General features: G+C 41.2%; 1 protein-coding gene across 1 annotated transcript in view; it reads right to left on the bottom strand.

The window, feature by feature from the left end:
* The window catches only part of LOC145985143 (2-oxoadipate dehydrogenase complex component E1), a 66,671-nt gene that overhangs the window by 1,543 nt on the left and 48,814 nt on the right, over positions 1–16,314 (bottom strand). Inside the window, exons 14-17 of the mRNA XM_083118806.1 lie at positions 6,622–6,778; positions 5,077–5,279; positions 2,630–2,750; positions 1,343–1,531 (exon numbers count right to left, since the gene is read on the bottom strand). Coding sequence (XP_082974932.1) covers positions 1,343–1,531; positions 2,630–2,750; positions 5,077–5,279; positions 6,622–6,778 — 670 coding nt within the window. The remainder of the gene's footprint in view (positions 1–1,342; positions 1,532–2,629; positions 2,751–5,076; positions 5,280–6,621; positions 6,779–16,314) is intronic.

Below are 16,314 nucleotides of genomic sequence, written 5' to 3'. Positions count from 1 at the left end.
ATAACCACTCCAAATACCCAGTTGTCATGATGATAAACTGATTGTCCAAATACCATTTTGGAAGTGGTATCTACATTGAATGTCTCGGGGATGGAAGAAATAAGGTTTGATGCATTCAATCACTGTGCACATACATACTTCAGCACAGCGTAGTATAAGCCATGTCCTTGGTACAATGTAGACTGTGCCTTTTCCTGTATGATGTCACTGTACACACTTGGTAGGCTACAGTGCTCCCTATTGGTAAACTTGGGAACTGATACTCAGAAAATATTGTGTGTTTAACAAGGTAACAATTTAACAAAACAATCAGGATTTTTTTTCAGTCGACAATGAAACCTGTCAAAGTTATTTTCTTATTTGAATATTGTCGACACCAACCATAAAAACTAAATATTTTGCATTGTTGTTTAATGTAAAATGTTAAAACTAGGAATGTGACAGTCATATCTGATACAAGAATACCATTTTGGAAGTGCTAAAATTATCAAAATGAGTGTAATATTTTTTTTAACTTATAATAAAGTTCAGTTTTCTTTTACTGATTTCAAATCTCATAACTTTATTCTTTCTCATAAATATGTGAAAACTGTTTCTGTACCAGTGTAAAACATCTAAGGGTTTTGTAATACACAAAAATACTTTTTAACAGCACTTTTATTTTTGCCATGCTGAGTATCTTTCAAAAAAGTAGACACAACCTCCTCCCCAGGAATGCCACAAATGTTCTCATCCATATAACAAAAAGGTGTTATCCAGTGCTCAAAGTGTAAATTCCTAACTGGGAAAGGGAGATGTTTGGGAATAGGTGGGGGGGATACCTATGCAAATAATCCTAGTTGGGAGGTTGTTCTATGAAAATGTGCGATGAACAGACCAAATCAATATGATGCATGCTATGGAGAATATGGCCCAATCAGAGTGACACAAAAGCAACAAGCTGCTAGTGCAGGTTGTTATGTTGCTCCAGTATGAAAAGTTGCATTTATTTCTGAAGGTTCGTTTCCAGATAAAACATGTTGCTTCCTGCCTATTGCTTGTCGCTTTGGTCTAAAAGCTCCCTACGACTGACAGCATAACCATTTCCTGAATGAAGCCACATTATGATGAGATGAACTCAGGCAACATATAACTCACATGGAAATTTACAGACACTTTCACAATACTACATTTCTTTTCCTTCCATCTCACCCCATTATTTAAGTACTTTTCTTAAGGCACATACAACATAAAGCACATACTATGCTATGGAATAAGCACCACTGTTAATTATGTGTAACAGAATTGGTAAATTAACTGCTTCATTGCACCAGTATTTACTAAAACCTAGTGTCACACCCACCTTTAGCTTTTTTGTATTTTGAAACCTCCTGGATGAGATCATGAACTGGAAACGGAGACAACGATTCAAGTCTTATTATAGCAGTGTTCTGTATTCCGAGGTTGTTCCTTTGTTGTCGCAAGCCAAAGTAATGCTTTCCTGAGACAAACACTACCCGATGTACTTGGGATGGGTCTACCTCATCGTCACCTGTAAGGACAGAAAAATGTAGATTCAAACATGGTTAGATGAGAGGTGAAGTAGTACTCAAAGTGCACATAGGGAAAGATGTGTCCTAAAAGGTGATATTATCATACAAGCAGGAGATGCAGGGGGGGGGGGGGGGGAAGTATGGAGTAGTAATAAGAGTTGTCAATTTTAGTTTTGTTACTATGACAGCTTAAGTACTAACAACGGAACTTTAAATGACAGTACCAATTGCTTAATTCCAGTCATCCTTACTATACACAATGAAACCAACAATATTAAATTGTGTCATCCACAGCTTCAGCCAAGATATTGGATTCCCATACATCTAGATAGCTACACTTATATTTTCAAGAAGTACCAAATTGTACAGTCTCTATGCCACTGCCAAGATAGGATGTCATAAAGTAGGTATAATTGGATTTTCTTGCATAGCGTAATCTTCACTTCACCATATGCATCATGAGGGTTGAACCGGTCAGTCCCCCCAGTTTTTCTGGTAATTGGCACAATTTACTTCAAATTAGAAATACAGAAAAAAAACTTATTACTTTCATTGTCAATAACAGGCATTGACATTAATGTTAATTAATATTCCAGCAGAATTACCGAAAGAAAAAAAAATAACTGACTCCAAAAATTGAGTGCATAATGCAGGAACCAGGCAAGAGCTTTGTGTTTTCAAAAATAAATGGGTCCATGACCTTTCAAAATTTCAAAAATGATAATTTTTTTACATGAAAGGTCACACAATGCAGACTTCTTGACTAAAATATCCCCTCAACTTTCTAAGATTTTTCTTGATTATGGTGCATAAAAGTTAAAAATAAAATATAGAATAACTATAACTATATTAACATTACACAAATATAATTGAGCTGGATATTCACTCACCCAGTTAACGTACTGGAGACAAGAATCTCGACAAGCATATAATAACAAAAACATTTTGGTAATGCAACTATAATTAATTGTGGTTAGTTTATAATAATAATTACATACTTATTGTTATTTCTACATTTCAATTTTATATCAACAGCCTGAGCCCCCTACCATACCAAAATTTCTGACAACAAAGTCTTTAGTGCACACTGTACGTACCAATTACACTCTTAAATGTCGTTTTTGGTTCCATATCTGCTAAAGAACTTGTAGCATCTGGATGCCTCAGAAGAGATTTCGGGGAAAAAACAATTAATGGTTTCCTAAAATTTCTCAGCATCTGGAACGATAAAGAAATAAAAGCACTATTTTTTTATACACTTAACACTATATGTCCCACATGTGAAACTTTAAATATTAGCATCCTCCTTGAAGTAGGAGTCTAGTAGATCTCTCTTTATATTAAAGACATCAAGAAAATACAAGTAGGGCTGAGCCCATACCGAAGTATAGGTATTGGCCGATACCAGTGTGGAATTAATTCACTGATATTGATATACTTTCGAGTACCAGGTGTGCCGGTTAATAATTCTTAATTGAGCCGAAAGAAAACAAGTGTATCTGGGGAAAAAGGTAACAAATGTTTTATTCAAAGTATGCGACATAGCTAGCTATACACTGTGCCCATCTGTCCATCAAATTGTGGATGCCCTTCCAGAAAAATCTTTCACATTTTGAGGTGATCCAGTCAGCAAACCAGTGTTTGACATCTTCGTAATTGTTGAAGTGTTGCTGTGAAAGTGAGTGAGACATCGATGAAAACAAGTGGTAGTCCGAAGGGGCTAAGTCTGGTGAGTATGGCAGGTGGGGCAAGAATTCCCAGCCAAGTGCAGAAATGGTGTCTCTGACGCCTTTCGCTGTGTGTGATGAGGCGTTGTCGTGTTGCAAAATCACTTTTCCATGTGTTGTTGCCCAATCTGGGTGCTTTTCGACCAATGCATGGTTTAAATTGATGAGTTGTTGACGGTAGCGAACGGCATTCACTGTTTCACCTGGTTTCAGAAGCACATGGTACACCACACCTTTCTGATCCCACCAAATGAACAACATTGTCTTCTTTTCGAAGCGATTCGGTTTTGCGGTCGATGTTGAAGGTTGTCCTGGGTCAACCCATGACTTTTTGCATTTTGGGTTCTCGAAGTAGATCCATTTTTCATCCCCAGTCACTATCCGATGCAAGAAAGACTTTCTTTCATGCCGAGAAAGCAACACTTCACACACCGTTTTTCGCTTTTCCATTAGTCTGTCGTTCAGATGATGTGGGACCCATTTTCCTGCCTTCTGGATCTTTCCCATGGCATGAAGACGATCAGATATGGTTTGGCGAACAACATTTAACTTCTCTGCCAGTTGTTGTTGCATTTGCTTATTGTCTTCGTACAACAGTGCTTGTAATTCGGCATCTTGGAATTTTTTTGGCTCGCCCGGGCAATCTTTGTCTTTCAAGTCGAAATCACCACTTTTGAATCGTTGAAACCAACGCACACACGCGTTTTGCGTTAGGACATTGTCACCGTACGTTTCCACAAGGATACCATGGCTTTCACTCGCGTTTTTCTTTTGATTGAACAAGAAAAGCAGGACGTGCCGCACATACTCCTTATTTGGTTGAAGGTCACCATGTTTCCCACACAAACCCAATGTCACGATCACTCGCACTGTTGCACATCCACGGCGGTTTGACAGGTACTGTCCTGGCAACACACTAACGTAACAGTTGAGACTGTGCACCAACCCTTGCTTCCAGAGCCATCCAGCGACGAAATTAAGAATTATTAACCGGCACACCTGCTACTAAATATCCTAGACATTAATCAAAATGAATAATTTTATTTTTCCAAAAGCATTGTGCAGAGAAATTAAATTTGTGATTAAAGGAATGTCTCATGTGAAATTATGAATATTTGAAAGGAAAATTCTGGTAGATTAATTACTACATTAAAATTTATAAATATTCTGAACAACTTGGAATTATTGCAATTTTCCAGTATCTGCATCAGTATCAGTGGACAGTGGCTAACACTTTATATGCTCAGGAGTAGTGCATACTACCCCCGTTTAGGTGCTGTAGGACAGCTGGTATTGAACATTTTTGTAAACGTACTGAATGTGAAAAGAAAGATAAAAGTGTCATGCATAGATGAATACACACATACGAAGGAATGGGTGGGTGTTTTGTAGCTCCTGTTAGACCTCTTTCAAAGGAACCACATGGCACTGTCTGTGGAAATTGGTATCGATTCAAAGTGGTATCAGCTCAGCCCTAATTTATAGTGCTTATTAATCTGTCCCATTTCTACTGTACTCATGTAATGTATGCAATATTCATCAGTGCTACATAGACGATTCCCGTAATAGTCCAATAGCTAAAAAAAATCTGACACCCTGATTTACAAGCACAGGAACCATGGCAAAAGGTGCACCATTGTTGTGCAGATGGTGACATGACACAACTATAAAAATAGCCCCATTCCTAAACCCAATGTATCGAAATAAGTCTAATACAAAATTAAACATGGTAAAGGCAAAATGAAGATGCATACAGTCCCAAAAGTAATGGAAAATGCAAGTTTGACAAATTAGAGGGAGCAAAGCCATTACCGTACCTGCCTCCGAAGAAGGTGGAAATACTGGGATGGAGTTGTTGGGTTGACTATGTGGATGTTCACATCTTCTCCATCAGGTGACACTTCGTTTGAATCACTAAGCTGCAAAAATCTTTCCACTCTGCAGGAACTGTGCTCAGATCCAGCACCATCGTAACCATGTGGTAGCAACATGACAAGACCACTTTGCAGTAACCATTTTGCTAGAAATCAAGTAAATATTTTTATATTTACCTACAATTTTTATTCTTGCATGGAAAGTAAATGTACAATGTAATCGCTGATTGTATACAACAAAGATTTTCTATCATGCATTACCAGCAGAAATTATTACCATATTGAGATCTATGGACATACCTGATACATTCACTATACTGAATGCAACTCCAACTGGTGGCTGACCTTGATGGCTATTTCTGGCCCTTTCTGTCCCCCAATCATCTTCGGAGGTGTGTGGCTTGATGGGCATCAACAAACTCAGTTGCGAACATGTGGTGAACCCAACGCTCATTTCTTTGGTCCCGCGAACATTTGGTACCTTGTGACTCGAACGAAGAAAATTCAACTGATCGGTGATTCGCTGTTTCCCAGTCGCCAGTTGGAGTTGCGTTCAGTATAACACTTGTCATCAGATTCATAACCTTCAACTTATATTTGATATGTTCGCAGGTTCATTGAGTATAACCTTTTCTATCCCTGTAGTATACTTTGATACTAGGGAAAAAATAAGCCAAGCGTATTTCACCAGGAGTAAAATTACATATAATTATCATTCATCATTAGCCTAAAGAGACAGAAAAGAATCATAAAATAAGAAAATACACATAAAAGCTTACATTCACTTGCTTTGAGGATGTAATCTGAACATAATCAAAGTTTTGGTACATTGATGGCTCTTTGCTGCCAGTTAATTTTGTACTATGTGATGTTTTGAATTTGTGTCCTCAAATCGGTAATTTTACTGATATGCTTATATCAGCCGATACCAATAGAGAATCCATTAATCTGTTTCATCCCTAGTATATTGCTTATCGGAATCCAGAGTATCAGCTGACATCAGTAATTAAGCATTTTCTAGTGATATTAGTCTTCCATCAATCTTAAATAATTGAACAATGCAGCACTGACAGTAGGCAGTATTTTTGGGTGGGGACATGTGCTTGGTTAAAGACCCTTTGAGGGCAAAATAAGTTAGGTTACATAATTTAGAACTGCATAATATATATTCATGTCAAGGTATTATTAGAATAATTAAATCAAGAAGACTTAGATGGTAGGCCATGTGGTACAAATGGGAGGGGAAAGAAGCATTTACAGGATACTTCTTGGGAAACCTGATGGTAAGAGACCTGTAGGAAGATGGAGGGACAACGTTGAAATGGACCTAAAGGAAATTGGTAAGGATGGAAAAGATTGGATTGATCTTGCCCAGGATAGGGTTAGATGGAAGGCTTTTGTTGCTGCAGCCATAAACCTTCGAGTTTAAGAATGCTAGAGAGTTAGTTAGTGAATTGAGGGAAAAATATACTTGAGAGTAACACTTACTTTCACCACCAGTAATGAGTGTGTCGATTGCAATTTGTGCCCCATTGAAAAAGTCTCCAAACTGAGCTTCCCATATGATGAGGTTGTTTGGACTCTCAATACTAAAGCCATATTCAAAACTCAACACAGCTTCTTCTGATAAAATACTGTTAGCTAGCTGGAAAAAAAAATATGCCTTTGAATTGTACTGGGCATGAACAAAGCTTAAAGCAATATCACAGATTTTTAATAACTTTTGCACAGAAATGTACCAATATGAAATTCTAACTATTATCAATAGAGTATCAATATTTAATTTTTCAATACCAATAACCAACATTACCAATAACCAAAATTCTATCATTGTGATATTAAGTGGCTGACATTCCATGAAGAAAGAACCTGTATCATTTATTATCCTCCAGAATTAATATTTGCAACCAAGTGCTACTTTGAAATTTGCTTTCCAAAACTAAGATAACCAGGGCCTGGTGTAGGCGGAGGTTATAATTCTGGCGGGAGGTGGGTGAAGTGTTCAGGCGCTGTCCCCTGAGGGCCAGAGAGAATGGAATTGCTTTTTTGGTGTGGAACGGGTGGCAGCTGGAGAAGTGTAGGTATTGCATGTGGTTGGTGGGTTTTATGAACACCTCTGTTCGCAAAAGATGGGAGAGGGCCTATACCTTTTACCTTATTTGATTTTTACTTAGCCCTTTTGGCCCTCCTTGCTTTTATCCATTATTATCCACTTTTGGTATGAATCCTTTCACGTATAACTCCTATCAACTGAACCGCCTGCCCTGGTTAACCGTGGATATCCCTCCATCCTGGTCACCAAGCAAATATCACGAGCTGCCTCACATACCACTACCACCAAGAAACCTGCTGCAACCAACCCACCTGCACTCATCACCCAATATCATCCCCACCTCAACAAAATCAGGCACACACTGCACTCTCTTCTCCCAATCCTCCACAGTGATCCCGAAACCAAAAACATATTTCCCGACAAACCCAGGGTGGTTTTCAAACGCCCCCCTAACCTCCAAAACATCCTGGTCCACAACACTCCTTCACCACACATCCAACACCCCCCTGCCCATAAATGCAACCGACCCAGGTGCAAGACCTGTCCCATCCTCATCACTTCTCACACCCTCCAGGTGCACACGGCCACTGGCAAATTTACCCTCCATCCCAAAGGGACCTGCCATGCCTCAAACCTTATCTACATCCTCACCTGCAACATCTGTGGTGATTTTTACCTGGGGGAAACATCAACGGCCCTCAACCTCCGCATCAATAACCACCGCTCCTCCACCCACAACCTGGACTTCACTGTCGCTGTCCACACCAACCACCACAACATCAGTTTCAATGACTGCTTCCGGGTAGTGATCATCCACCTCCTACCCCAACCAGCCAACACCTCTGTTCGCAAAAGATGGGAGAGGGCCTATATATCGGCCATGAGTGCAACCACTCCACCTGGCCTGAACAAGGCCACCCAGTAATGCCCAACCCTCACCCACCCTCCCTCCCAACTCATCCTACACACTCACAGTTTACGACGAGCCTGGTGACGAAACAGTGTTTTTTTTTCGTTCTACGCACCGCTTCTTCTTCAATGGGGACCTGGCAACTCTGCAGGACCCCAACTTCCGGTTCCGTCTTCTGTTTCTTCTCACACCGATGATGCTATAAATTAGCGAAAATTTTGAATTTTCCTACTGTCCGGTGAGTGTTTCCTTTTACCTTATTTGATTTTTACTTAGCCCTTTTGGCCCTCCTTGCTTTTATCCATTATTATCCACTTTTGGTATGAATCCTTTCACGTATAACTCCTATCAACTGAACCGCCTGCGATCTCTTATTGTTTCCTACACCAAAGCTACGTCCCATGCACGCTTCCTGCACTCATGTTTGATATTAGGCCTAACACCCAAAAGCCTCACACCCAAACTGCCGTTTTCCGCCATGCCCCCAAGCATAAAACCCACGATTTTCCCACTAGCGAGAAATTTCGCTATTGAACTGACCCACGTCATGTACCGATCCCAGCTAAATCGCGCCCGAGAACTGTCCATTTCTATTCAATCCCTTACCAAAATCCTGTTGCTGACCCCAGGTAACCACCATCACAAAATAGACTCCTTCTGGCACACCGCCCATTCCATTGCCAGTGATCTTAACAATAAACACCTCCAAAAACTCTCCAATCTCTGCCGTCAAGCTTTTCAGACTGGCTGCACCCTTCCCCTTCCACTGCCGCCCAATTTCAGTCCCACACCAACATGCCCGCTATTACCCGACCCCCCTCTACCATTGCCCACCCCTCCCACACCACCACACACCCCCCCTGAAAACCAAAACTGCACTCCCATACATCGCACCTTGGGAAACAACCAGTCCACGGACAAACCCACCCCTACCAGATCCATGACCACCAATGACCCTAACCCACTCAAAAACAACCAGACTGTACTCAATTTATCCAGCCATAAACTGAGCACTGATGAAATAGCTGTTTTATCCAAAGGCCTCACCTTCTCCCCCACAACTCCCCCCAACCAATTCCGCCTACTTTTTGACATACACACATTTGCTCGCAGCCTCCGATGGCAACATTTCTGGGCCAAAAATCCCTCACTCCAAACTACTACCAGTGAAACCCACCCGAGCCTCCTTCAATTTAGCCCCCCCTCCTCCCAAGATCCACCCCCCCTGCCCACCAACCCCCCTTGGAAAGATACATCACTGCCGTCATTTCCACCACCTCTGACAGCTCATTCTTAAATAACTTTCACAACCAACCTAACCTCAATCCCCCCCAACAGAAAGCTCTCAGAGACCTCCGCAACAACCACAACATCAAAATCCTCCCAGCTGACAAGGGGTCCACCACGGTGGTCTTGAACTCTCAAGACTACCTGGCGGAAGCCAACCGCCAGCTGGCTGACCCCTCGACCTACAAACCCACCACAGTTGACCTATCTGCCGAACACCTCACCAAAATCCGGGACTTCATCCACACCCGCGGCCCACCTGAAGGCCTAACAGCTCGTACCACCGCCATGTTAATACCCGACAATCCCCGCACCCCCACCTTCTATCTATTGCCCAAAATCCACAAACCTGGCAACCCTGGCAGACCCATTGTGTCCAGCTATAACTCACCTACAGAACGAATCTCAGCCTTTGTTGACTCCCATCTCCAGCCTCTTGTGAAAGCTCTGCCCTCCTACCTCCGTGACACCAACCACTTCCTCCAGAAAATCAGCACCCTCCCACAACTGCCCCCAAATACCATCCTTGCCACCATTGATGTCACTTCCCTCTACACCAACATACCTCACTCCCATGGCCTCCGCTCCATAGAATTCTATCTCAATAGCAGACCCAAACCTCACAACCCCAGCACCAACTTCCTGACCCACCTAGCCCACCTTGTCCTCACTTGTAACAACTTCACCTTTGAAAACCAAACTTTCCTACAGATCCGAGGTACAGCCATGGGTACCAGAATGGCCCCATCCTATGCAAACCTCTTCATGGGCCAACTTGAGCAAGAGTTTTTGGCTACCCAACCCCTCCAACCCCTCCTCTGGCTCTGCTTCATCGACGACATCTTCATGCTCTGGACACATGGAGAACCATCCTTGTCAGCCTTCCTGGACCAACTTAACCACTTCCGTTCCCTAAAATTCACCTGGACACACTCCCCCAACCAGATCACCTTCCTGGATGTGGACGTGCACATCGAGGGAGGACACCTGACTACCTCCATCCACATAAAACCCACCAACCACATGCAATACCTACACTTCTCCAGCTCCCACCCTTTCCACACCAAAAAAGCAATTCCATTCTCTCTGGCCCTCAGGGGACAGCGCCTAAACACTTCACCCACCTCCCGCCAGAATTATAACCTCCACCTACACCAGGCCCTGGTTAACCGTGGATATCCCTCCATCCTGGTCACCAAGCAAATATCACGAGCTGCCTCACATACCATTACCACCAAGAAACCTGCTGCCACCAACCCACCTGCACTCATCACCCAATATCATCCCCACCTCAACAAAATCAGGCACACACTGCACTCTCTTCTCCCAATCCTCCACAGTGATCCCGAAACCAAAAACATATTTCCCGACAAACCCAGGGTGGTTTTCAAACGCCCCCCTAACCTCCAAAACATCCTGGTCCACAACACTCCTTCACCACACATCCAACACCCCCCTGCCCATAAATGCAACCGACCCAGGTGCAAGACCTGTCCCATCCTCATCACTTCTCACACCCTCCAGGTGCACACGGCCACTGGCAAATTTACCCTCCATCCCAAAGGGACCTGCCATGCCTCAAACCTTATCTACATCCTCACCTGCAACATCTGTGGTGATTTTTATCTAGGGGAAACATCAACGGCCCTCAACCTCCGCATCAATAACCAGCGCTCCTCCACCCACAACCTGGACTTCACTGTCGCTGTCCACACCAACCACCACAACATCAGTTTCAATGACTGCTTCCGGGTAGCGATCATCCACCTCCTACCCCAACCAGCCAACACCTCTGTTCGCAAAAGATGGGAGAGGGCCTATATATCGGCCATGAGTGCAACCACTCCACCTGGCCTGAACAAGGCCACCCTGTAATGCCCAACCCTCACCCACCCTCCCGCCCTCCCTCCCAACTCATCCTACACACTCACAGTTTACGACGAGCCTGGTGACGAAACAGTGTTTTTTTTTTCGTTCTACGCACCGCTTCTTCTTCAATGGGGACCTGGCAACTCTGCAGGACCCCAACTTCCGGTTCCGTCTTCTGTTTCTTCTCATACCGATGATGCTATAAATTAGCGAAAATTTTTGAATTTTCCTACTGTCCGGTGAGTGTTTCCTTTTACCTTATTTGATTTTTATATATATATTCTTGTTGGGAAATCTGATGGTAAGAGACCTGTAGGAAGGCATTTATACACAGGGCGGTGTACAATGTGTCTGCCAATGTCATTTGGTAACCCTGTTCCAATGCAGGCACACCTGTGCAGGAATCTCCCATGCTTAGGCAGTTGCGAAACTAGAGATCAGTTTGCCAAGGAACGTTGGCAGTTTCAGACACACATTGCAGTTTTATCTTTCTCCGAGGTGGTGGGGATCAAACCTACGACAGACCTATGACTCTTTTTTTTAAAACTTCAAATTTGGTGAGATAACCAACTAGTACAGAGCAACCACGAAATTCTGTACTACTTTTCTAAAAAAGTAAAAAAATCATGGGTCATAGTTTCATTCCGTACCACTGGCAAAACAAAGGAATTGTTCACACAAAGACAAGGGCTTTCTCAAAATATATAGTTGGGTCCACGACAATGTTAAAAATTGTGAAACCATCAAGTAGGGTATAAAGTTCTTTTAATGCATATTTTCATTAACTACAATCAACTGATCTAAAATCCGAATGATACCCACTCTGGCATGATTGAGCATTTCTGGCTATGATGTCATCAATGTGCCATTTTGTCTAACTACATAGTTTACGTTACATCTCTGATTAATCATCAATATCTCTGGAACTAATGTATCAATTTTAGTCATTAAGACACCATTGGAAACCTTAAAAAAATTCTTTATAAAGTAGTGTATTATTCATATGTGAAAATAAATAAATAATAATTGTTAATATCTGATTTTATTCTAATTAAAAGCAGAGGGGAATGTTGTAAGACAGTTACTACAAAGAAAAAGTACAAATTAGAACTTAATTAATTTCATTTTACATAATACAGGGTATCCGGACAAGGTTGTACCTATTTCTTCTCTTTCATTATTCGTGACCGGTGTGCACAGAGATATGTAACACACACTGATTGCAACTAGACTTCAGAAGTTTCACTTCAAATACTCACTGTGCATATACGAACAATTAGTACAATGGTGTAAAAAAAAACACCTTTCGTGTTGTAGAGTATGTGAAAACATCTGTGATCACAGTTCAACAGAGTTTTCGGCATCCATTTAGGTTTGAGCCACTTAATAAGAACTTCATAAAGTGTTGATATATGCAATTCTTGGAGAAAGGCTGGCAGTGCAAAGGCAAAGGCATTGATCGCCCAACATGTTAGGTGGAGGCAGTGGATAGAGTTTGACAAAATCTTCCAATGCAACCCCAGGAAGTTGGTTTGAAAGGTGAGCTGAGAGTTTCAAATGTCCGATTCTATGCTATATAATGTGCTTCATAAGCATTTGCAATTAAGGGCTTTCAAGGTGCAACATGTGTGGCACTCACTGAACCAGACGAAAGCACCTCACCCGTTCTTTAGCGAGAATGATGATTTCAGGAAGAGGATTGTGTTCAGTGACGAGGTTACCTTCCATATCGGATCAGTGGTAGTGTGAATAAACATAATATTTAGATTTGGGGTTACGAACACCCTCCTTCAGTCAATGAGCATGACAGAGTTTCAAAGTTGAATATCTTTGGTGTCATATCCAGAAGTAAGCTTTGTGGGCTACTTTACACATTACTGTACTTGTACATCTGGTCATGCTCGAGAATTGGATGAACAGGACTCAAGGGATTAAGTGTTCTAACAAGATGGAACACCACTCTATTACTGTCGAGAATTGACAGAGTATCTCAATGAACACCTACTACAAGGGTGACTAAGTCACATGGGGAATTCCCGAGATGGCCCCTGAAATCCACAGCCATAACACCATGTGATCTCTTTTTTGAGGGCTTTGTTAAGTCTTTGTCCCACTGTTGCTGGTGGAGCTGAGAAAGCAGAATCCATCCTTCAACTTGTTCCTCTGATAATTTCACTCCAACTAGTCCTCTCTATACCTTGTCATAACGTATATGCACATGTTCGCAAAACTGATCCAAGGGAACAGCATCCCACACACCTTATTAATGTCGGCACACAAGTTGTACTTGAAGAAGTAGACTCTTGACTACTTCTGTAGGTTCTTCCATATGAATGGTGTGCCAAGATATACAGGTGGTGGACAAATTAATATGAACACAAATATGAAAACAGATCGCAATTCATCCTTGCAGTACAGCCACACCACCTGGTACAGAAGTTTGCCACCCAATGACCATGAAAGTAGAGGTAACACTATATCAGCAGGGGTTGTGTATGAACATTCTGCTACCAACCAAACACCATTATGTTTGACCTCTCAGACTTTTAACCCTTTCGGCGTGGAGAATGTATATATAAGTTTTCCCCTTTTGCGCTCAAATCGCAGATAATGTATATATACATTCTTCGTTTTTGAGTGCTTATGAAAATTCTTGCTTGTTTCTATGTGCTTCGGCGATTGTTTCGCTGCAAAGGCTGGATATTTTAGTGCATAACTTGACCGGTAGGTGCAGCACAAGTGTGGTTTCTTTGTTTTTCTTACATCTTTATGAGTGATGCCTGTTCTGTGCTTTTTGTTGAATTCGCACAATCGCTGACAATGCTGTCCCAGGTTGTTCCCGGCGGATATATGTGTGATTTGATCGATACAAAGCAAAGGTGTTTTTCCCCAATTTATCCCTCCCCATCGACAAATGTGAATATCCAATGTATTCTGCAAAAGAGACATCTAGCATGATTTTCACTAAAAAAAGCAGCTAAAACTCTAATCAGTCGTAAGTGTATGCCACCTAATGGCGCCCAACAAGGGCTGAACCCATTCACATAAACACCACCTTTCACAATATACATCAAACATCTAGACACTTACATTACACATCAGAAACTTCATACACTATGGTACCACTATTTACAAACATAATATTTTGACAATTTACGCTATTTACATCTCTCCTCCTGAAATTTCACAAATCATTTACCTTAGTAATAGTTCCTTTGTGGCTCATAGGATGCTTTGAAGACTACGACACGAAAGTGAACTTCTGTTGATTTCACGTTATCAAGAATGCAAAAACTATAACGTAGCATATGTTTGGATGCCATAGTAAACTGAACTTCTCATTTTTTCATACCACATATTTGTTTTCATGAAGCTGATTTTTACATTTCTTACTCATATTGTAAATGTTTTTGGTTTGCAACACTGACGAAATTATAAAATTATACCACATAGAAAATATAAAAAATACCTTATTTGAATGAATATGTATCATTGGTTGAATATTTTTTAAAAATAAATGATAATGAAAATTTTTATTATTATGAGATGGCAACACTGTTGCTTGAAGAAAATTTCATACTCTTTTGTAAATTATTTTGCAAACTTTAGTATTTTGTATTCAAACACAAAATTGAGGGTCTGAAGATATATTTGTATGCCGATGTCAACTTTATTTCTTGTATGCTTCATGTCATCTTTCTTTTTCCAGATGAATGGTAAATTTACTTTCTTGTGATGTTGAAACCGCATTATGTGTCTGATGTTAATGTAATCGTACTTAATAATAAATAGTAATTGATAAGTAATAAATGAAAATGTTACCTTACTGTAATGAATATCCATAATCCATGTTACCTTACTGTAATGAATATTCACTGAATACTTGGAAAAATAGAGAGATATGTAAGAACAAAAAAAATTTTTTTTTGAGATTTTGAAATATATTTTGGGATGGTAACATTGACGTTTGAAGGAATATACATAACGTTTCTTTACGATAACTTCTATCCGTTAGTATTTTGAATCAGTGTGCAAAATTTCATGTCTATATAGCAAATAGTTTCAGAGCAATTAATTTTCACAAAATGGTAAAAAAAAATGTTGGCTGTGAACTTTCCATTATATCCATACGCGCCGAAAGGATTAAAATGGCATGATCATTGGAGTGAACCTAGCTGGAGCCTCGGTGACAAAAACAGCCAACCTTGTGGGGGTTGCAAAGAGCAAGGTGTTAACTTTGATGACAGCCTACAGTAAAGAAGGTAAGGCATATTTTTCGCAACAGAACAGCAGTTGAAATTTGAAGCTCACGAACAGAGATAGGTGGATGCTGAAGTGGATAGTGGCCGAAAAGCACAAGACAACGGTCCAGATGAAATACCATCTCCACAACCCTGTATCAACCAAAACTATACAACGGGAACTGCATACTGCGAACACTCATGGCCGAGCGGCTATTCCAAAACCATTGATGACACTGCATAATGCTGTGTAGCATCGGAAATGTTACCGAGGGCACAGAGGCTGGACACAACAGCAGTGGTGACAAGTCATCTGGTCTGATGAATCTGCATTCACATTATTCTAAACCACAGAGCATGTTTGGATGTGAAGAAGGGCTGCAGAAGCCTTTGATGTTGATTGCCTCCTTCCTACTGTTTTACATGGAGTAGGTTCTGTGATTTCTGTGATGGTGTGGGGAGCGATATTTTGTTGTGGTCTTTCACCACTTGTAGTGCTCCATTCTGGGCATCTCCCTCCTGTGATCCGGATAGTGTTTCCTGGGTAACGACCTGTGTGTCAAGATAACAGTGGCCCATTAACAATTTTAGGTGCATCAAAGCATGGTTCAATGAACACGAAGATGAAGTGGAACACCTCAACTGGGCTGATGCCTGATCTTAACATAATTGAACATTTGTGGAAGTATTTTGGAGGCTAAAGCACATACTAGGTTTCCACCTCCAGCCACACTTTCTGAGCTAGAGACAGTTTTGCACGAGGAATGCATGGGTCTTCTCATCAACATTGTGCATGACCTGTATTTGTACACCCCACGTCG

The sequence above is a fragment of the Lepisma saccharinum genome, chromosome 3 (genome assembly GCF_977018435.1).
Source record: "Lepisma saccharinum chromosome 3, izLepSacc3.1, whole genome shotgun sequence".
NCBI lineage: Eukaryota > Metazoa > Arthropoda > Insecta > Zygentoma > Lepismatidae > Lepisma > Lepisma saccharinum.
The sequence above is the reverse complement of the archived record's forward strand: the minus strand, read 5'-3'. Positions and strand labels throughout refer to the sequence as shown.